Source organism: Panthera leo, chromosome D1 (genome assembly GCF_018350215.1).
Source record: "Panthera leo isolate Ple1 chromosome D1, P.leo_Ple1_pat1.1, whole genome shotgun sequence".
NCBI lineage: Eukaryota > Metazoa > Chordata > Mammalia > Carnivora > Felidae > Panthera > Panthera leo.
The window spans coordinates 103409043-103431944 of record NC_056688.1 but is presented as its reverse complement, the minus strand read 5'-3'; the positions used below and the strand labels follow the sequence as shown (position 1 = coordinate 103431944).

The window sequence follows — 22902 nt, the reverse complement described above, 5'->3', positions numbered from 1 at the left end:
GTCTCATGGAAAGAATGGGGTGGAGGAAACTGGATTTAGAAGGCTGGAGACTGTGAAAACCCTATCCAAAGTAAGGACATTCATAAATACAGAGAAAGATTTGGTTTTATAGTTGTTCAAAAACCATAATACAGAGTTCAAGTGAAGTAAGATTGTTTCTTACTCACATATTTTTCCTTTAAAATAATTAAGATTATTGATGCTTCCATTAGATCAGTCTACAGATCCTTCTGTCATCTTTTGCTTCTTCTTCCTTCTCAATCAGTCACTAAATACTGTCAGTTTTACACTTGAATTATCTCAAAACAACCCACCTCTTTCCATGACAATGCCTAGTGTATCAGCTCAGGTGGCCATCACCTCTGTGTGCATCCCACCAATAGACATCCCCCTCCCAGCCATGTTTCTCCAGTCTTGACTTTCCAATGGCCTTCCATCACCTTTGGGATGAATTAGAAAGTCCTTAACAGGGCTGATTAGTGCCTTTCCCTCTGGCACTCTCTTTCACCCTCCCATCTGTGCTCCAGTCTTACCTGAGTTCTTCAAGTACATCTTCCAAAGTGCTCTATTCTCTCTTGCTCTGAGAAGTCACAGATACTGTCCCTCTATCTGGAGTATGGTCTTCATCAACTTCAACATCCCTACTCTCCTTCACTTGGCTGGCTCTCTTGAACATCACAGTCTAGGACAGTGTAACAGAGTAGGTATTCAACTAGTATTTGTGATAAGTAAAGGAATGGCAAGTGAATGGTTTGTTGTATCTAGCCATGTTCACTAAAGGACTTAAGGCAGTTATTTCTATTTGCCTTTCCCTGGACAGAATCACTACTTCTTTCCTTTCCATTTTCCCTAAGATAGCATCACTGAAGTCTGTTGTAGGCAACACATATTTCCTTGTGTTTGGTTTTCCATCCATGCACCAACGCCTTTCTGATTTTAGGATTTGGAAGATGTTGATTGCCTTCTCCACTGGGCTTCTTGATTCATTTCCCAGCTTCCTTCCTTATCACAATGGGTTATTTTCCTTTATGGTGGCAGGTTCTGCATTTGCTCATCAATACCGTATTCTCTCTTTTTTATCTTGAGACAACAGCTAGAGACTATTGTCCAGTATCAGTTGTAGCTAAGTATAGTCGTGTGCCTGAATTATGGCTAGTGGAATTTTAGTGAAGTGATGGCACCATTTCTGTGGCTGGTCCTTCCTCTCTTTCACTATGAGCTGACCAGAGAGAACTCTGAGGTCTTAGAGGAAGACAGAATAACAATATGGAAAAAAGCCTGCATCCTAAAGAAAGTGAGGCAAACCAAGAAACAGAGTCTTAACTGCAGAGAACAAACTGATCCTTACCAGATGGGAGGGGGGTAGAGGGATGGGTTAAATCGGTGAAAGGGATTAGGGAGGGCATTTGTTGTGATGAGCACAGGGCAATGTATGAATCACTATATTGACACCTGAAACTAATAATACACTGTATGTTAACTAACTGGAATTAAAAAAAAATTTAAAAAGCCTGCGTGCTGATAGGACTGTGTGGGACAGCGTAACCTCATATGGCACTGTGATGTGGGGAAGAAGTAAAACTTTACTTGTATGTTAAGTCACTGAAATTTTGGAGTGGCCTGCCCTGACTGATACACTTATCTTTGCAATATCTCAATGACAAGATCTCTCATTATACTACTCTACCATCTGGCTTCCCCCCTTTCTGTTTTCAACTTTCTTTCTCTACACATTTACAGATGACTGACAATTTGCATATAAAAGATCCCAAAGTGTCCAAGTTGCATAAAGGCACAAGTAATAACAGTGATTCTATTTGGGGTAGGAATATTTGGTAGAACAAACAATAAGAAAGAAAAAAGTGACTGTTCATACAGTTCTATAGAAGTAAGGAGAGGGCATCCAGGAACCTAATGTTAGTAATTATGTCTCCTACATACTGAGTTTCTAGGAGAGTCCAAATATCATGAAATAAAATTCTTTCTTAAGTGGGATTTTCAATTGTGCAACCATTATAAACTATCTTTAGAAAAAAATTTTAATGGCTTGAGAAATCACTTATGTGATACTCAGTGTGGGACATAAAAATTGTGTGATTTCAACTATCCACAATATGATCTCAACTATCAAAGAAAGTATACTTTTATTGGCAGGAAATAGGTCAACATATGTAAAAAAGAGGATGAATCAACATATTTTAACTAATGTAATTTTGTGAACAAATTAATCATAAAATACTACAAGTATGTCAAATTTTTTGGTTCAAAAAATGGAATTACTAAAACTTTAAGGCCTTATATAACAAGCACATGCATAGTGCTAAATCCTCATCTGTGGGATTTAAAATGTTATCTAAATGAATGAAGTAGGTTTGTAAGAAGACAGAAACTGGCCAAGGGTAAGGAATGACTCATTGAAGAATCATGGTGTCATTAAAAGAATCTGGTCTTTGGCTTCAGTTGAGGCATTGCTGTTGGCTAGTTTTGTGACTTTGTGGAAGGCATTCATTCTCTCTCAACACCATCTTCCTGATTTGTGTGAAAATACCTCTTGCTTTTCTCACTTCATGAGTGATTAAAATTTTTGAAGTTGTTCCACACCGTTTCAGAAAGTGGGTAAAATTTTGAAAGCTTTTTTACCCTCTCCTCTCTCTCAATGTTTCCAAATGTTAATGCAGACCAAAATCTTTTAGGTAGCTTATTATAAAATACAGACTCCCAAGTGTTCTGGGAGCCCATGATTCAACTGATTTGGAAAAGTTCCTGTATTTTTAACAAGCCAGCACAGATGATCTTGATGGTGTGAGGAGAGCGCTTTGAGAAAAAATTTTACCACCATTCCTCTCCAAAATGAATTCCAGCCCCACCCATGCTTCTGTCTTGTAACTGTTTATTCTTCTTGTGTTACTATACCCCCCTCACTTGTCCTTTTCACTGTAAACAATACAAAGGACAAGGTGTATGAGCTCAGTTCTTATACTAACAGCAAATGCCCAGGGGTATTCTAGCTTTTCCAGGTTGAAGACATTAAACCAGGAGGTTTGCAGTGAAGCCAAATTTTCTACATCTTTTGTTTGCCCTAATGATACTACCTGAATAATGCTGGAGCTGAGCCATTTCTGCTAACTCTAAAGTTGCCTCATTATTACTACTTGGAAATAGCCAATCAGCTATAAGTGATAGCATATAAATCAAAAACTTCAGCAGGAAACTTTTTACAATCATAGAAATTGCTCATACAGAACATATTCCTGGTCTTCCTCTGGTCCACACAAAGCGTCTGACTTAATGTCAAAGAACAGAACCTCCAGTGTGCTTTACTGGAACCCACAGCTTCTTGGAGCTTTATGCTGACCAGTGACAACATGAGTCAGTTCCAGTTTTAGTGTGGATGACTGTAAGTTAGTAGCTACGGAAGCCTCTCCACTGCCACACTAAGCAGCGACAGAAGGTGGTGTGTATACACGTTTACAAAGAAACTTCAGGTAAGCAGAATTATTTTGGACAGCCAAAGTCTTTTTTCTAAGCCTTTCAATTAATCAGAATCCTGGTTCTAAATAATTAGTATTTTGTTAATTGACTCCCCCCTGCCCCCCGCCACATGCAAATCCTTGGAAGGAGCGCTCACAAGTCCCAGTGTTGAGAACCAAATCCTGAAAATATTGTAGGTCTCTGAACCTGGAAAATACCTTAAGAATCTGCCATGCTAGTGTTGTGTTATTTTGAACGGGTAAGCCGTAGAAATGCTTTCCTTGAACTATAAATTACTGATACATGTGCCTGTCCCTGCACTCTCCAGACATCCACAAAAATACCATGATCAAGTATTTGACAAGAATCAGCATTCTCCTGGCCTCTAACCCATCTTCTAAAGTGTTACTTGTCCATTTGAATAGAAAAACCTTTGAGGGCTGTGCCAGATGGCTAAGATGAAGTCTTCCTCCTTCCTGTTGCTTTCTGCCAAATTTCTCTCCATTCATGGATGCATTTAGCATCTGACTTTTCTCTCGTCAAACTCCTGCCGCATCATGGTGATGCCTATCATACATGATACTCCTAGTCCCTTACTGGCTCCTACTCTATTGACTTGAAGTTGAAGCCAACAGCCATACATCCAGAACTAATCTACTTCTGAAATCCTAACCTCTGACAGCCTAATTTCTGACTCTGCTCTCATGTGGTCTGCATACATTTTCCCTATCACCATTGCTATTCTTTGATCTTATAAAGTGTGCTCTCCCCATCTTGTCCCACTTGATTGGTCTATATCCTACCTTCTTTCCTTCCTTCTCTCTTCTAAATCCTACAATTTAAATGTATTTCCTTGTTCTCAAATATTTCGCCTCCTTTATTTATTTATTTATTTGCTGCTCTAGCCTGGTTCATTTCAATTTGTTTTCTCTGCTTCTACTCTCTGGGTGTTGAGCTCATAAGTGTGGATGAATATCACTCCCAAATAGTGGTTTTCCCTCTGCACCTAGTCCAAAGCAATGCCTGGAGATCCCTGTATGTATTCATTGTCTGTGCTTTCTCCTGCTAACATCAGGTGCCTTTCAATCCCTAATTATTTCCCATAAAAACTTACTATTTTTTCTCTACGCTTTCGTGGTACACTCTCCTACCTTACTCACTTCCAAAGAAAGACTTGTCATTCTATTTCTTCCAGAAGATGGACAAAGATAACTTGTCACCTTCCTGCTCTTTTGTCTAGCCCCAAGTACATGCACACACATGCACGGGCATACGCCTGAACTAAAAGCTTTCTCTTCCACCTCAGTGGAAGAGGTATTCTTCCCACCCAAAACTAATCCCAACACCTACTCTTAGAGATAAGGTTACAGATTAGATGAACTAATAAACACAAAGGATTTGGAACAGTGCCTGGTCAGTGGATTTAGCTATTTTTCTTTCCTCTTTCCACCTCCTGTTTTATCCATGGGCCTATCCAGTTACTCTCCATCATACCTGGCTTTCTGTAGTTAGCATAAATACGCTTACCACTCTCATCTGATAAGAAATGTCTTCCTTTGAGCTCCCACACTCTCCTTCCTCCCTCTATACTCCTGTATTCTTCTCCTTCCTTTCATGGCCAAGCTCTTTAAAGACTTATCTTCACTTCCTCATGGTCCATTTAGTCTCTAATTCTCTTCACCTGATTTCTTCTCCATCATTTCCTGGTCTATCTCTCTCCAGATCAGTAATCAATTCCCAACTCCATATTGCAGTGACATTTTTAGTACTCATCTCTTAGTTTCCCAGCAGCATTTGACTCTTCTAACCACTCCCACCTTTAAATAAATTTTCTCCTATTTTGACTTCTGAGATGCCTCTCATCTTATTTTTCACACTCTTCTTTGGCCACTTTCCCCCAATCTCCTCTGTTGGAACCTTCCTAATTTCATTAAACATCTATGTTCTTCTACATACTTTTATGGATGATCATAACAGAGTATCTATTGGATTAGGTTAAGTCAGAAGGATTCTATCACCTGGAGGCCCCAGAGTGAATTGGAAATAGATGTCTCCAACTGGTGGGAGCCAAGCAAGGGTCCTGCCCTGAAGGGCACTTGGCTGTAACATGGCACAGAAATGGGAGAGCATGTGCTGTGAATGATGGGATGTGGCAACAGGGAACAGAAGTTATGCACAACCATTCTCCCATCCCTTCTTAATGCATCCCCCTACATCTTATATATCTGACATAAGGTACTAAAACCAACTCATCATTGAACATTTTCTTCTTTATTTGAAAGCTTCCATTAGCAGCCACATTGTCTTCAGAGCTGGAGTTGAAAGCTTGGAATCAGAGTGAAGAAAGTTGTTGCTCAGTCTTCCCAGAAAAATATCCCAAGGGTTCCCTCTCTATGCCTCACGGATTCCATTCATTCACTGAACAAAAAGTTCATTGGTGGCTATACTATGCCAAGTGCTGTGCTTGATGCTTGAACTGTAAGGAAGAATAAGAGATGGTCCTACTTTCCAAGGAGATTACACTCTTCTGGGGAAATTTGCTACAAAAGGCCTGAAGAATGAGCAGAATAATCTGCCATTTGGTTAGTATGTCCATTGTCCTAGACAGGGCCAGAAATATACTGGCTTGTTGTAGAGCTGTGATTTGCCTCAAGATGTCTTTTGTTTTGTTTTTGTGCTAACAGATTTACTTAGACAACTTATATTTAGTGCCATATTTGAAGCTTTGCTTGGTTATGCTCCTGTCCAATAGAATGGTCCCCTTGATTGGGTTTGCAGGTCTTCACAGTTTCCCTCAGAAGCACATCTGTACACCATCCAACAGAACACTAAGCCCTTCATATACATATACATTTCATGATGTCATCCTTAGGACAACCCACAAAGTAGGTATGATTATCCCCATTTTATAGATGAAGAAAGTAAATCTCAGAGAGTTTCAAGTAAAGTAATCTACCTAAAGTGACCCAGCTAGCAAGTAGAGGAGCCAAGGTTTGGGTCCTGGTCTGTTTAACTCCAAAGACCATGTTCTTAATCGCTGTACTTCCTTTTGGTTTGATTTTGGCTACATACACCAATACCATATGATAGGTGCTAGATTTTCCAGGATAGCTATGATTTAAAAAAAAAATGATGGCTCCTCTATAAGCCATCACAATTGCTCTGAGTTTCTTGTTTTTGTTAGTATTTAGAAAATATGGTTACTCTTTTTTTAATTTTTTTTTTAACGTTTATTTATTTTTGAGACAGAAAGAGACAGAGCATGAACGGGGGAGGGTCAGAGAGAGAGGGAGACACAGAATCTGAAACAGGCTCCAGGCTCTGAGCAGTCAGCACAGAGCCCGACGCGGGGCTCGAACCCACAAGCTGTGAGATCATGACCTGAGCCGAAGTCAGATACTTAACCAACTAAGCCACCCAGGCGCCCCATGGCTACTCTTATAAATGTCTTTAAGTATCATATATACTTCGATCGGGTATATGTAATATAAATATATATACATATTCATGGGTATAAGAATGGAAAAAAATCCTATGTGTATCTTATTTATATACTACTTTATTTCAGAAAGACTTTGAGGTGAACATACACACACATACACGTACATGGCTAACCATTTTACCTATCCATCTTTATATTACCCACATGGTATTATATTAGATATTTTCCTGACTTTCTAACACAGACTTTTTCCTCTGTCATTAAGCACACTTTGTAGACATTACTTTCATGTCTGCCCAGTGATCCATAATTTAGATATGCCATCATTAACTTAAGCATTCCTTTATAATGGATTTGGACCATTTCTACTTTTTAAAGTTTTACTTATTTAAGTAATCTCTACACCCAACATGGGGTATAAACTCATGATTCCGAGATCAACAGTCACATGTTTTTCTGACTGAGACAGAAAACACCCCATTTTGGGATAATTTCTAAATTTATAGTATCATAATACTGCAGTGAATTTCCTTATATTTACATATCTATAGATACCTATTATCGCTTCCTTGGGAATGAGCTTCTAAAAGCAGAATTGTTGAATAAAAGGGTTTGATCTATTTTTAAGGTTGCTAGGGTATAATCCAAGTTTCTAGATTTTGCCAATTTATACTTGGGTAATTTCATTCCTGATCAACAATTTTTTCCTTCCTAGGATTTTGTTCCTTAGGAAAAAGTGACTATACTCTATATAGTCTCTAGGACCTTTTCCAGAAGATTGCATTCTTTCATGATGTCTGAAAATACTACTGATCCTATGACAACATTAGCACAAGTGTTTCAATGCCCAGGGATCTCAGGGTCCCTTGGCATAGTTTTTCTGAAAAGATTCGTTGTTCTTCGTTTGCATCTGGACAGCTGAAGACATTTGCTCCTCAGATTCTTGGCCTGATTTGAATCAAATCAAATCAAATCTCTCTAAAATCATATTTGGAGAGATTTGTTTCACCAAATATGTTATGGTACTTTCCATGGAACTGTAGAAAGATCCCCAAGGAACCCTGTGTCTAGCTGCAGTTCCAGGCTTTAGTTTCTCATTTGCAAAATGAAAGGTTTGGACTTGAAAATTTCTAAAGCCCTTTATTTTTGGCAGTGTATCATGTCCTAGGTGATTTTTCCTTTCTCCTCTTGCTGGACACCTGTCTCATCTTTCCAGGTGTTTTTGTTTGTATGTTTGTTTCCTTAGGTCATCTTCCTGGGAGAAGGAGGCTCAGGTGCTATACAATGTTTGTGCTTCATGAATCCCAGAAGCTGCAGATTCTGTATGAATCCCTGGAAAAGAGCATCCCTGAGTCCTTGAAGGTGAGAGAGTAGGGAGAAATCTGGGAGAGAGGGGTAAAGTGTGGGAATATAGGTTCAGGGCTCAGAACCTTCCAGGCAGATGGAAATACAAGTCTAAAGTCAGACTCCTTTGGCAAGGATGATCTTAATACCCATATCCAGACACCTACTTTACTCCTTCTCCTTCTCCTCTTTTATACATTGTTTGAATCCATTCTACTGCTATCTCTAGTGGAATTCCTTATCTGCTCCAGACTATTACAATATCTGCCTTTCTACAATATTACTAGCTTACCTACACTTGGTAACCAGAGTCATCTATCTGACACAAATATGATCATACCACTCCCTTGTTTTAAACTTTCAGTAGTGGCCCATGTCCAAGGCACAAAAGTCCACACTCCTTAATTCTGAGGTTTATTACAAAATGTCCCAGCCTCTTCCGCTTAATCTCCCAACATGTCTCTTCCATATACCACATGCTACAATCACTGAGCCCTCAAAGCTCATCAGGGAAGATATAATCTGCCACAACTTCAAGCACTCATGCATGCTTTTTCTCTCACCTGGAATTACTTGCCTTTCTTCTCTGCTTTGCAGGAAAATATTCTACTCATCTCTGAAGACCGAATTCAAATATTACTTTATCTGTAAGTTTCCTACCACTCCTAGAGAGGTAGTGACTTTCCTCTCTGAGATCCCACACAACCACAAGCATGCATCTATCAGAATATGTGTCTTATTATGATCAAACTATATACTTCCCCATCCTTGTAAACTTGAAGGCAGTGGCCATATCATACTCACCTTTGAATTTTCCACACTTGACACAAATCTGACAAATAATAGGTGCCAAAAATGGTATAGTATGAAATGAAAAAGATGGTATGAATTTTTAAAAAATGAATGAAAGAATGTCAGACGAGCCATTTCCTAATGATTCACTGATTAACTTAGATTTTTGTGGACCCTTCCTGGGCTTTTTTGCAGCATACTTCCTGATGGATAGTTCAGTGAATCATCCTGAAAGCACTAGATTGATCTTGTCAAGTTCTCCTGTCTCCTGGCTTTAGTGCCCATACCACCTCCAAGACCCTACCTCAAAGAAAAACTTCATCTCCTCCTGTTTTGATCTGTTGCTCTTGTAGGTATATGGTGCCGTTTTCAACATTAAAAATAAAAATCCATTCAACATGGAGGTGCTGGTGGATGCCTGGCCAGATTATCAGATAGTCATTACTCGGCCTCAGAGAGAGGTGAGATCACTAGTTACTGAATGCCAAGCCAGTCATGTTCAGGATGTTCTCTGTGTGTAAATGAGGGGACTGAAGCTGAGAACCTTGGCATCCCTGATACATACAGATTTTGGAATGGCTGCTTGGATGGGAGAGGGGGCAGTGAAATAAGGCATGGGTGTAAACCAAATGGCCAGTGATGCAGGGCTTATTAATAACATTGGGATCCCATCTGGTCAATTATTTTATTTTATTTTATATTTTTTATTTTATTTTATTTTATTTTATTTTATTTTATTTTATTTTATTTTATTTTATTATTTAGAGTGAGTGAGCACATGGGAGAGGGGCAGAGGGAGAGAGAGAGACAGAGAGAGGGAAGAGAGAGTTCTTTTTTTTTTTTATTTTTTTATTTTTATTTTTTTTTTTTTTTTTATTTTTATTTTTTAATATATGAAATTTACTGTCAAATTGGTTTCCATACAACACCCAGTGCTCATCCCAAAAGGTGCCCTCCTCAATACCCATCACCCACCCTGCCCTCCCTCCCACCCTGCCCTCCCTCCTACCCCCCATCAACCCTCAGTTTGTTCTCAGTTTTTAACAGTCTCTTATGCTTTGGCTCTCTCCCACTCTAACCTCTTTTGTTTTTTTTTTTTTTCCTTCCCCTCCCCCATGGGTTTCTGTTATGTTTCTCAGGATCCACATAAGAGTGAAACCATATGGTATCTGTCTTTCTCTGTATGGCTTATTTCACTTAGCATCACACTCTCCAGTTCCATCCATGTTGCTACAAAAGGCCATATTTCATTTTTTCTCATTGCCACGTAGTATTCCATTGTGTATATAAACCACAATTTCTTTATCCATTCATCAGTTGATGGACATTTAGGCTCTTTCCATAATTTGGCTATTGTTGAGAGTGCCGCTATAAACATTGGGGTACAGGTGCCCCTATGCATCAGTACTCCTGTATCCCTTGGATAAATTCCTAGCAGTGCTATTGCTGGGTCATAGGGTAGGTCTATTTTTAATTTTCTGAGGAACCTCCACACTGCTTTCCAGAGCGGCTGCACCAATTTGCATTCCCACCAACAGTGCAAGAGGGTTCCTGTTTCTCCACATCCTCTCCAGCATCTATAGTCTCCTGATTTCTTCATTTTGGCCACTCTGACTGGCGTGAGGTGGTATCTGAGTGTGGTTTTGATTTGTATTTCCCTGATAAGGAGCGATGTTGAACATCTTTTCATGTGCCTGTTGGCCATCCGGATGTCTTCTTTAGAGAAGTGTCTATTCATGTTTTCTGCCCATTTCTTCACTGGGTTATTTGTTTTTCGGGTGTGGAGTTTGATGAGCTCTTTATAGATTTTGGATACTAGCCCTTTGTCCGATGTGTCATTTGCAAATATCTTTTCCCGTTCCGTTGGTTGCCTTTTAGTTTTGTTGGTTGTTTCCTTTGCTGTGCAGAAGCTTTTTATCTTCATAAGGTCCCAGTAATTCACTTTTGCTTTTAATTCCCTTGCCTTTGGGGATGTGCCGAGTAAGAGATTGCTACGGCTGAGGTCAGAGAGGTCTTTTCCTGCTTTCTCCTCTAAGGTTTTGATGGTTTCCTGTCTCACATTCAGGTCCTTTATCCATTTTGAGTTTATTTTTGTGAATGGTGTGAGAAAGTGGTCTAGTTTCAACCTTCTGCATGTTGCTGTCCAGTTCTCCCAGCACCATTTGTTAAAGAGACTGTCTTTTTTCCATTGGATGTTCTTTCCTGCTTTGTCAAAGATAAGTTGGCCATACGTTTGTGGGTCTAGTTCTGGGGTTTCTATTCTATTCCATTGGTCTATGTGTCTGTTTTTATGCCAATACCATGCTGTCTTGATGATGACAGCTTTGTAGTAGAGGCTAAAGTCTGGGATTGTGATGCCTCCTGCTTTGGTCTTCTTCTTCAAAATTACTTTGGCTATTCGGGGCCTTTTGTGGTTCCATATGAATTTTAGGATTGCTTGTTCTAGTTTCGAGAAGAATGCTGGTGCAATTTTGATTGGGATTGCATTGAATGTGTAGATAGCTTTGGGTAGTATTGACATTTTGACAATATTTATTCTTCCAATCCATGAGCAGGGAATGTCTTTCCATTTCTTTATATCTTCTTCAATTACCTGCATAAGCTTTCTATAGTTTTCAGCATACAGATCTTTTACATCTTTGGTTAGATTGATTCCTAGGTATTTTATGCTTCTTGGTGCAATTGTGAATGGGATCAGTTTCTTCATTTGTCTTTCTGTTGCTTCATTGTTAGTGTATAAGAATGCAACTGATTTCTGCACATTGATTTTGTATCCTGCAACTTTGCTGAATTCATGTATCAGTTCTAGCAGACTTTTGGTGGAGTCTATCGGATTTTCCATGTATAATATCATGTCATCTGCAAAAAGCGAAAGCTTGACTTCATCTTTGCCAATTTTGATGCCTTTGATTTCCTTTTGTTGTCTGATTGCTGATGCTAGAACTTCCAGCACTATATTAAACAGCAGCGGTGACAGTGGGCATCCCTGTCGTGTTCCTGATCTCAGGGAAAAAGCTCTCAGTTTTTCCCCGTTGAGGATGATGTTAGCTGTGGGCTTTTCATAAATGGCCTTTATGATCTTTAAGTATGTTCCTTCTATCCCGACTTTCTCAAGGGTTTTTATTAAGAAAGGGTGCTGGATTTTGTCAAAGGCCTTTTCTGCATCGATTGACAGGATCATATGGTTCTTCTCTTTTTTTTTGTTAATGTGATGTATCACGTTGATCGATTTGCGAATGTTGAACCAGCCCTGCATCCCAGGAATGAATCCCACTTGATCATGGTGAATAATTCTTTTTATATGCTGTTGAATTCGATTTGCTAGTATCTTATTAAGAATTTTTGCATCCATATTCATCAGGGATATTGGCCTGTAGTTCTCTTTTTTTACTGGGTCTCTGTCTGGTTTAGGAATCAAAGTAATACTGGCTTCATAGAATGAGTCTGGAAGTTTTCCTTCCCTTTCTATTTCTTGGAATAGCTTGAGAAGGATGGGTATTATCTCTGCTTTAAACGTCTGGTAGAACTCCCCTGGGAAGCCATCTGGTCCTGGACTCTTATTTGTTGGGAGATTTTTGATAACCGATTCAATTTCTTCGCTGGTTATGGGTCTGTTCAAGCTTTCTATTTCCTCCTGATTGAGTGTTGGAAGAGTGTGGGTGTCTAGAAATTTGTCCATTTCTTCCAGGTTGTCCAATTTGCTGGCATATAATTTTTCATAGTATTCCCTGATAATTGTTTGTATCTCTGAGGGATTGGTTGTAATCATTCCATTTTCATTCATGATTTTATCTATTTGGGTCATCTCCCTTTTCTTTTTGAGAAGCCTGGCTAGAGGTTTGTCAATTTTGTTTATTTTTTCAAAAAACCAACTCTTGGTTTCGTTGATCTGCTCTACAGTTTTTTTAGATTCTATATTGTTTATTTCTGCTCTGATCTTTATGATTTCTCTTCTTCTGCTGGGTTTAGGCTGCCTTTGCTGTTCTGCTTCTATTTCCTTTAGGTGTGCTGTTAGATTTTGTATTTGGGATTTTTCTTGTTTCTTGAGATAGGCCTGGATTGCAATGTATTTTCCTCTCAGGACTGCCTTCGCTGCATCCCAAAGCGTTTGGATTGTTGTATTTTCATTTTCGTTTGTTTCCATATATGTTTTAATTTCTTCTCTAATTGCCTGGTTGACCCACTCATTCGTTAGTAGGGTGTTCTTTAACCTCCATGCTTTTGGAGGTTTTCCAGACTTTTTCCTGTGGTTGATTTCAAGCTTCATAGCATTGTGGTCTGAAAGTATGCATGGTATAATTTCAATTCTTGTAAACTTATGAAGGGCTGCTTTGTGACCCAGTATATGATCTATCTTGGAGAATGTTCCATGTGCACTCGAGAAGAAAGTATATTCTGTTGCTTTGGGATGCAGAGTTCTAAATATATCTGTCAAGTCCATCTGATCCAAAGTATCATTCAGGGCCCTTGTTTCTTTATTGACTGTGTGTCTAGATGATCTATCCATTTCTGTAAGTGGGGTGTTAAAGTCCCCTGCAATGACCACATTCTTATCAATAAGGTTGCTTATGTTTATGAGTAATTGTTTTATATATCTGGGGGCTCGGGTATTTGGCGCATAGACATTTATAATAGTTAGCTCTTCCTGGTGGATAGACCCTGTGATTATTATATAATGCCCTTCTTCATCTCTTGTTACAGCCTTTAATTTAAAGTCTAGTTTGTCTGATATAAGTATGGCTACTCCAGCTTTCTTTTGGCTTCCAGGAGCATGATAAATAGTTCTCCATCCCCTCACTCTCAATCTAAAGGTGTCCTCAGATCTAAAATGAGTCTCTTGTAGACAGCAAATAGATGGGTCTTGTTTTTTTATCCATTCTGATACCCTATGTCTTTTAGTTGGCGCATTTAATCCATTTACATTCAGTGTTATTATAGAAAGATATGGGTTTAGAGTCATTGTGATGTCTGTATGTTTTATGCTTGTAGTGATGTCTCTGGTACTTTGTCTCACAGGATCCCCCTTAGGATCTCTTGTAGGGCTGGTTTTGTGGTGACAAATTCCTTCAGTTTTTGTTTGTTTGGGAAGACCTTTATCTCTCCTTCTATTCTAAATGACAGACTTGCTGGATAAAGGATTCTCGGCTGCATATTTTTTCTGTTTAGCACACTGTAGATATCGTGCCAAGCCTTTCTGGCCTGCCAAGTTTCAAAGGAGAGATCAGTCACGAGTCTTATAGGTCTCCCTTTATATGTGAGGGCACGTTTATCCCTTGCTGCTTTCAGAATTTTCTCTTTATCCTTGTATTTTGCCAGTTTCACTATGATATGTCGTGCAGAAGATCGATTCAAGTTACGTCTGAAGGGAGTTCTCTGTGCCTCTTGGATTTCAATGCCTTTTTCCTTCCCCAGTTCAGGGAAGTTCTCAGCTATAATTTGTTCAAGTACCCCTTCAGCACCCTTCCCTCTCTCTTCCTCCTCTGGGATACCAATTATGCGTATATTATTTTTTTTTAGTGTATCACTTAGTTCTCTAATTTTCCCCTCATACTCCTGGATTTTTTTATCTCTCTTTCTTTCAGCTTCCTCTTTCTCCATAACTTTATCTTCTAGTTCACCTATTCTCTCCTCTGCCTCTTCAAGCCGAGCCATCGCGGATTCCATTTTGTTTTGCAATTCATTTAAAGCGTTTTTCAACTCCTCGTGACTGTTCCTTAGTCCCTCGATCTTTGTGGCAAGAGATTCTCTGCTGTCCTGTATACTGTTTTCAAGCCCAGCGATTAATTTTATGACTATTATTCTAAATTCACTTTCTGTTATATTATTTAAATCCTTTTTGATCAGTTCAGTAGCTGTTGTTATTTCCTGGAGATTCTTCTGAGGGGAATTCTTCCGTTTGGTCATTTTGGAGAGTCCCTGGCGTGGTGAGGACCTGCAGGGCACTTACCCTGTGCTGTGGTGTATAACTGGAGTTAGTGGGCGGGGCCGCAGTCCGACCCGATGTCTGCCCCCAGCCCACTGCTGGGGCCACAGTCAGACTGGTGTGTGCCTTCTCTTCCCCTCTCCTAGGGGCGGGATTCACTGTGGGGTGGCGTGTCCCGTCTGGGCTACTTGCACACTGCCAGGCTTGTGTTGCTGGGGATCTGGCGTATTAGCTGGGGTGGGTAGGCAAGGTGCACGGGGGCTGGAGGGGCAGGCTTAGCTCGCTTCTCCTTAGGTGATCCACTTCAGGAGGAGCCCTGTGGCAGCGGGAGGGAGTCAGATCCGCTGCCGGAGGTTTGGCTCCGCAGAAGCACAGAGTTGGGTGTTTGCGCGGAGCGAGCAAGTTCCCTGGCAGGAACTGGTTCCCTTTGGGATTTTGGCTGGGGGATGGGCGGGGGAGATGGCGCTGGCGCCTTTGTTCCCCGCCAAGCTGAGCTCTGCCGTCCGGGGGCTCAGCAGCTCTCCCTCCCTTTGTCCTCCAGCCTTCCCGCTTTCCGAGCAGAGCTGTTAACTTCTGACCTCCCAGACGCTAAGTCGCGCTTGCTGTCGGAACACAGTCCGTCCGGCCCCTCCGCTTTTGCCAGCCAGACTCGGGGGCTCTGCTTGGCCGGCGAGCCGCCCCTCCGCCCCGGCTCCCTCCCGCCAGTCCGTGGAGCGCGCACCGCCTCGCCGCCCTTCCTACCCTCTTCCGTGGGCCTCTGGTCTGCGCTTGACTCCGGAGACTCCCTTCTGCTAATCCTCTGGCGGTTTTCTGGGTTCTTTAGGCAGGTGTAGGTGGAATCTAAGTGATCGGCAGGACGCGCTGTGAGCCCCGGGTCCTCCTACGCCGCCATCTTCTGCACTATTCGAAGAGAGAGTTCTTAAGCAGGCTCCACACTCATAGAGGTGCCAGACTCGGGGCTCAATCTTGCAAAGTGTGAGATCATGACTTGAGCTGAAATCAAGAGTTGGTCGCTCAACCAACTGAGCCATGTAGGTGCCCCTGGTCAATTCTTTTCCATTGAGATTCTAATCACAGGCATATACCTCAAGATGTTTGTGGCTGGAAATGGTCAGGAAATGTTTTGCTTTCCTTGGACCTGACTGAACATAATCCAATAACATTTGAATCAGTACTGGGTTTGAGATCTAAATCTGTCAAGTTGTGTGACCGTGGGAAGACTGCTGCTTTCTTCACTATAAAAAAGTGAAGTTGACAGAAATTACTATGTCAGAGGATTGTTAAACTACAGATACATCATGTACAGTTGACCCTTGAACAATGCAGATGTTAGGGGCGCCAGCCCCTGCACAGTCAAAAATCTGCATATATTTCCTGACTTCCTCTAAAACTTAACTACTAATAGACTACTGTTGACTAGAAGACTTTATGATAGCATAGTCTATTAACACATATTTTGTATGTTACATGTATTATATACTGTATTGTTACAACAAAGCAAGCTAGACAAAAGAAAATGTCCTTAAAATCATAAGGAAAATACATTTACCGAATTAAAAAAAATTGCTTGAAAGTGGACTCACGCAGTTCAAACCTGTGTTGTAGAGCCAACTGTCTATTTAATAAAAATGTCTTTCCCATCTTTCAGATTTGGGGAGCATAAGTATTGAATCCCTTCCATCCCAGAGTTAAAATATCCCAGATAGGGGCGTCTGGGTGGCTCAGTCGGTTAAGCATCCAACTTCAGCTCAGGTCATGATCTCGCAGTCTGTGAATTTGAGCCCTGTGTGGGGCTCTGTGCTGACAGCTTGGAGCCTGGAGCCTGCTTCAGATTCTGTGTCTCCCTCTCTCTGACCCTCCCCGTTCATGCTCTCTCTGTGTCTCAAAAATAAACATGAAAAAAAATTTTAGCGGCGCCTGGGGTGCTCAGTCGGTTGGGCATCCAACTTCAGCTCAGGTCATGATCTCACAGTCCGTGGGTTCGAGCCCTGCGTCAGGCTCTGTGCTTACAGCTCAGAGCCTGGAGCCTGTTTCAGATTCTGTGTCTCCCTCTCTCTCTGCCTCTCCCCCGCTCAAGCTCTGTCTCTGTCTCTCTCAAAAAAAAATTTTTTTTTAATTTAAAAAATTTTTAAAAATATCGCAGATATTTTAACCCCTCCTCCCACACTTCTCCATTTACATAGTTATCAGGAGAATTAGAACCCAACCTTACCTGTAAAAACCCCCAGGGGAGTATCTGCTGCAGAAGGTGAGCAAGAATGCAGGGCAGTGAGAGACTGGGCTCTCCCCTCCAGGTGTTGCTGTGAACCTGCTGTGATGGCTCTTTCTAAAAGTCCTCTCTGTTCACTTGCACAGCAAGGGCCAGTTACCATGCTAGCACCAGAGTGCTGAGTCAGAATTAGCCTAGGCATGGCTTTCTCACAGACCCACAGTCTTGACTCCAACCCTGTTCCCATTATTTCTCCCTATAAGGTACACACTCTCTCTTTTAGACCCTTAACACACCCTGCTGGTGCACCTCCCATCCCAGGCAAGAGAGGTCCTTAAGCACCGTCCCAAGAACAGGTGCCTTCAGGGCACCATCGAAAAGCGACCAGCATAAATCTGTGAATAGTGGTTTATTTCTCAAGGGATTCCAAGGCCATTTTCTGCCCACACCTCTGGAAAAAACAGAGGGTATCAAACAATGGAGTCTGCAGCACTCCAGGCATATGCAAGAGCATTTTGTAAATTGTACTGCTGTGTAAATAAGGTTGACCGTTTGTTGTATCAGGAGATGAAGGATGACTTGGATCATTATACCAACACTTACCAAATCTTCACCAAAGCTCCTGACAAGTTAGAGGAAGTCCTGGCACGGCCCCAGGTTATCAATTGGGACCAAGTTTTCCAGATCCAAGGTAACTGATCTGAGTTAAGAAGCAAAGACCTCTGGTTCATTCACAGTAGATGTGGAAGGGGGCAGACAGTGCCTGTCTTTCTCTTTTCTTCTCTCCAGGTTGCCAAGACAGCTTGAAAGAGGCAATAAGAAAAATTTCGGCTTCAAAATCAGTGCGGGTGGATTATGTGAAGACCATACTCATTATGACAGAAATGCCGGTAGAACCCAATGATGACCACGTGGATGTGATGGAGTCACTTAAAACGCCCAAAGTGGATGACGATACTGAGTGAGATTTTACCTTTTGCTTCCCAAATTCCTGATAAGAAATCATTGAGTTGTCATAAGGGCCAGACTTGGAAAGGCAAGATTTGAGACTAAATTATGGGGTACACAGTTGTAGGGGTAAAGGGAGGGAACTATATTAGCTGAGGTTTGCTGAGCATGGGCAGGGTCTTCATTAGATGAGGTTCTTTCCATATATATATTTAACTCACTTGTAGCCTTCCTGGGAGGGTACAGGACATCATGGTGACATAGAGAATCTTTACTGAGATTATTTTCAATTTCTTGCAAAAATACTACATGCTAGGGGTGCCTGGGTGGTTCAGTCAGTTAGGCATCAGACTTTGGTTCAGGTTCATGGGTTCAAGCCCAGTGTTGGGCTGTGTGCTGACAGCTTGGAGCCTGGAGCCTGCTTCAGATTCTGTGTCTCCCTTTCTCTGCCCCTCCCCCGCTTGTGCTCTGTCTCTCTGTCTCTGTCTCTCTCCCTCTCTCAAAAATAATAAATAAACATTAAAAAAATACTGTATGCTATACCAAGTATACAAGCATTCAAAGTAAAAAGCGAAAGTTTGCCCACTTAGATTCTCCGCAATCTTTCTTTCAGGTGTAAATTTTTTCTTTAAGTTTATTTATTTATTTTGAGAGAGTGAGCAAGAACAGGGGATGGGCAGAGAGAGAGGTAAAGAGAGAGAATTCCAAGCAGGCTCTGCAGTGTCAGTGCAAAGCCCAACATGGGACTTGAATTCATGAACTATGAGATCATTACCTGGGCCGAAGTCAGATGCTTAACTGACTGAGCCACCCAGGCGCCCCCAGGTGTAAAGATTCTTAATATTAGTGTGTATGCTTTTAGTACTTTGTGTGTATGAATTGGTTTTGTTGTTTTCCTTTTTCTTTTGTTTTTACAACATAGGCAATTATTGTACTGCAACCTTTCTCATTCAATATGTTATATAAACCTTTCATGTAAGCTCATATGGGTATCTTCATGTATTTTGGCAGCTGCATAGATTTCCATAAGAGGGAGATGCACAATTATGTATTCCCATATTAACACACTTTTGATTTATCTCCAATTCTTCCTAATAACAAAAATTCTACAAGAAATGTCTTCGTAAACAGATCATTGCACAAGTTGTATAAATATTTCTGAAAGATAAATCCTGGAGTTGGAATTGTTGGGTAACATAATATGTATATTAAATGGAAGATATTCTCAAATTGGATTTTAAGACTTTGATAAATTTATTTAAAAATTTTTTTAATGTTTATTCATTTTGAGAGCCAGGGAGAGTGTGAGCAGGGGAGGGGCAGAGAGAGAGAGGGAGACACAGAATCCAAAGCAGGCTCCAGGCTCTGAGCTGTCAGCACAGAGCCCAATGCAGGGCTTGAGCTCATGAACCTGAGAGATGATGACCTGAGCTGAAATCAGATGCTTAACTGACTGAGCCATGCAGGCGCCCCAAGACTTTGATAAAATCAATATGTGATAGCATAACGTAGAAACAACCAAAGTGTCCATCAATAGGAATGCAGGTCAATTCATTATGGTATAATCCAGACAAAGGAATAATATTCAGCCATTAACAAGAAGGAATCAGCTCTATAGGAACTAATATGGAAAGAATTCCAAAATATAATGCTAAGTAAAAAACACAATAAATAAAATAGAATAATATATACAGTATGCTATCATAGTATGTAAACATCTTAAATTGCATCAAACACCTCTGGAAGGTTACATAAATATATTGCATTCCTGGTAGACTTTAGAGAAGGTAACTGGATAATAGGAGATCAAAGAAAAAAGAAAGAATTATTTTTCATTAATATCCATTTATGCTCTATAATTATATTGCTAATTCAAAAAATAAAATAAAATTGAAACATATGCTCACACATGCAACTAATTTAGCCAGGAGAGCCAACAATATTCAAATCTTGCTGTGGCCCAGCTGTGTTCCCCTGAGAATCTTAGAAGAAACATATGCATAGGGAAAAATGGTAAATGGGGATTCAATAATATTATAACTCTGAAAATCTGGAATGGAGTACCTGCCCTAAGGTGATTCTTTCTTTCCTCTAAACCCAAATGCATATCTTGATATCTTGCCAGCCTCAGTTTGGCTCTGCCACAAGACAAGGTCAGGTGAGATGCTTGAGATCTCTGAGGAAGCAGGGCCAGGAAAGGTCAGGCAGGCAGAGAGAAAAGAAGGCCCCACCCATGTATGGACAATTTAGTGCGTAGCAACCCCACTTAACCCCACTTAAAGTGACCTTAAAATTGATGAATTCCTGAAAACTCTTTCTCCTGGGGGCAGATAGTTGAAACTCTTTGGGCTCTTCCATCTGTCCCAACCTCCCCTACCCAGAGAGGATGTGATTCTGATTTTGCAGATGAGAAGACTCAGTCTCAGATAACTTGTCCAGTGAGAGAATCAGGATGAAATCCTATTGTTATCACCAAAAAATATGATATTCTTTTTCCTGTATTGGTGCTTGTTAAGTTTCATTTTTGGTACTTTCCTAGAGGTATGTGGTGATGGGCTTTGGGACACATGAAGCTTAAGATCAACATGGCTCTCATCTTCCGGTGATACACGTTTTTTGGAAATATCTGTTGAAAGAAGTATTACCTTGTGTCTTTAGATATTTTGTGGGACAGAATTCAAACTACATATTTCACACATGCATCTTCGAGCAAAATTGAGGGCTGCTCTGGTGTATATATAGCCTTCCTCTTTTAAGACATATGCTTATCTTCTTCCTTGGGATAAATGGTTAGACTTTTCTGAGATGTACTGTACTATATGATGCTAACTCTCTCTTATGAAATGTATCATTAAGTACATAGGGTGATAGCCCTCTTAATTATTTGGGAACATTTTGAAGGGGACAAAGAATTAGTTTTTTGTCCACCTGTTTCCTCTTCTAGGCTGTGGGATCCTCAAGGAAAGGATTGGTGTCATATTCATTTTCTACAATCCTGGTGTTTTGTAAATGTTGGCTGAATAAATGCACATTTTTTTTTCTTGACAGGAAAGGAAGCTTTCAGAACATTTCCTTGGATCCCTCCCATGCAGGGCTTGTGAATGAACAGTGGACATTTGGGAAAAATGATAGGAGCTTGAAATATATTGAACGCTGCCTCCAGAATTTTCCAGGATTCGGTGTGCTGGGTCCAGAGGGGCGCCTTATCTCTTGGATTGTGATGGAACAGTCCTGTGAGATGAGAATGGGCTACACTGTCCCCGAATACCGAAAGCACGGCTATATGAAGAAAACCAGTGTTCACCTTATGAATTATGTTATTCAGAAAAAAGTGCCATGTTATTTTCATGTGTCAGAACATAAAGAGGAATACAATCAGGCACTGAGGGATCTGAAGTTTAAGGCTGCTTCTTGTGGTTGGCATCAGTGGAAATGCAGTCCTGAGAAATATTGTTGATTAGTGCCATTTTCTATTGCAAGCCTTCCTCATCAGTGAAAAAAAAAGTATCAGTTCACATACAATCATGATAATTTGTATTAGCACGAAAACATCCAATTATTTTGGTTCCGTGCATTACTTAACCCACCCTTGTACAACATTTTTGTCTTCCTCCACATTACAGAGAACTAGAAGCTTGAACTTTCGGTGTTAGGTTTTTCCTTTATGGTGACAGACATTTCAGAATTAAAATCATCCAATGTCAATCATTAGTGCCAAGATAACCCTTTCAGAGCAACATTTTCCTCTTTGAAGTCTTCTTTCATGAAAGTCTACTACTTTTTCATGCTTCTATGTTTAAGAATAAAAAGACTGTTTTGAGAAATGTCTCCTCTGGTATTCTCCCCTTCCTCTGACAAAGTTTTCCAAAGGACCCTTGAAAAGCCCTCAGCTTTTGATCCTGGGTGCCCTCTCAAGAGTTTTGAGATATTTTACTGAATTAAATTATGTAGCCATCAGTGAACATTTGGTTTTCTGATTGGCTTTTAATCACAGGGGCTGGGTAGGTTGACTTGTGTGTCTTAACTTCATATTTCCTTTTTTTTTTTTTTTTTTTTAATTTTTTTAAATGTTTATTTATTTTTGAGACAGAGAGAGACACAGCATGAACGGGGGAGGGGCAGAGAGAGAGGGAGACACAAAATCGGAAGCAGGCTCCAGGCTCTGAGCCATCAGCCCAGAGCCGGACGCGGGGCTCGAACTCGCGGACCACGAGACTGTGACCCGAGCTGAAGTCAGACGCTTAACCGACTGAGCCACCCAGGCGCCCCTTAACTTCATATTTTCAATACTACTTTTCCGTCTTGTATTGGTTTCCTATTGTTGGTGGGAAATCAAAGTGTCAGCAAGGTCAGTACCTTCTGGAGTTTGGAGGGAAGAATCCATTTTCTGGTCTTTTCCAGCTTGAAGAAGCTGCCTTCATGCCTTGGCTGTGGTCTGGCATCCCTTTGCTCCCACTATTTCTGTTTTCCCCCTGTACCCTTCATCTCTTTCCATGCCCCTCTCACAAGGACACTTGTCAGTAAACTCAGAACCCACTTGGGTAAGTCAGGATTGTCTTCCCATCTCAAGATCTTTATTTGATCACATCAGCAAAGTCCTTATTACAATATAATTTAACATTTGAAGCTTCTAGGCATTAGGAGCTGCTATCATTGGGGGTCATTATCCAGTCTACCATATATGAGTGTCAGGTTTATGTTACTCTATGAGCAAAGTCACCACATATGTTCAGAACTCATATGTTCTCAGTCAGAGACTGACTAGCATTTGTA

The 22902-nt window shown here is 40.7% G+C and overlaps 1 protein-coding gene across 1 annotated transcript; it reads left to right on the top strand.

Annotated features, from left to right (window-relative positions):
- Positions 1-8066: 8066 nt before the first annotated feature.
- On the top strand, positions 8067-21849 carry GLYATL2 (glycine-N-acyltransferase like 2). Its single transcript, XM_042905633.1, has 5 exons — positions 8067-8275; positions 9403-9510; positions 17746-17872; positions 17971-18142; positions 21178-21849. Exons 1-5 carry the CDS (start codon positions 8144-8146, stop codon positions 21584-21586), a joined length of 948 nt encoding a protein of 315 aa, XP_042761567.1. The 5' UTR covers positions 8067-8143; the 3' UTR covers positions 21587-21849.
- The last annotated feature ends 1053 nt before the right edge of the window (positions 21850-22902 follow it).

What these genes read in the sequence shown, in the direction of transcription:
- GLYATL2 (XM_042905633.1), top strand. Translation starts at nt 8,144, where the DNA reads ATGTTTGTTTCCTTAGGTCATCTTCCTGGGAGAAGGAGGCTCAGGTGC. An exon ending in GCATCCCTGAGTCCTTGAAG is followed by an intron (nt 8,276 to 9,402) that starts GTGAGAGAGTAG and finishes TTGCTCTTGTAG; the next exon opens with GTATATGGTGCCGTTTTCAA. An exon ending in TTACTCGGCCTCAGAGAGAG is followed by an intron (nt 9,511 to 17,745) that starts GTGAGATCACTA and finishes TTGTTGTATCAG; the next exon opens with GAGATGAAGGATGACTTGGA.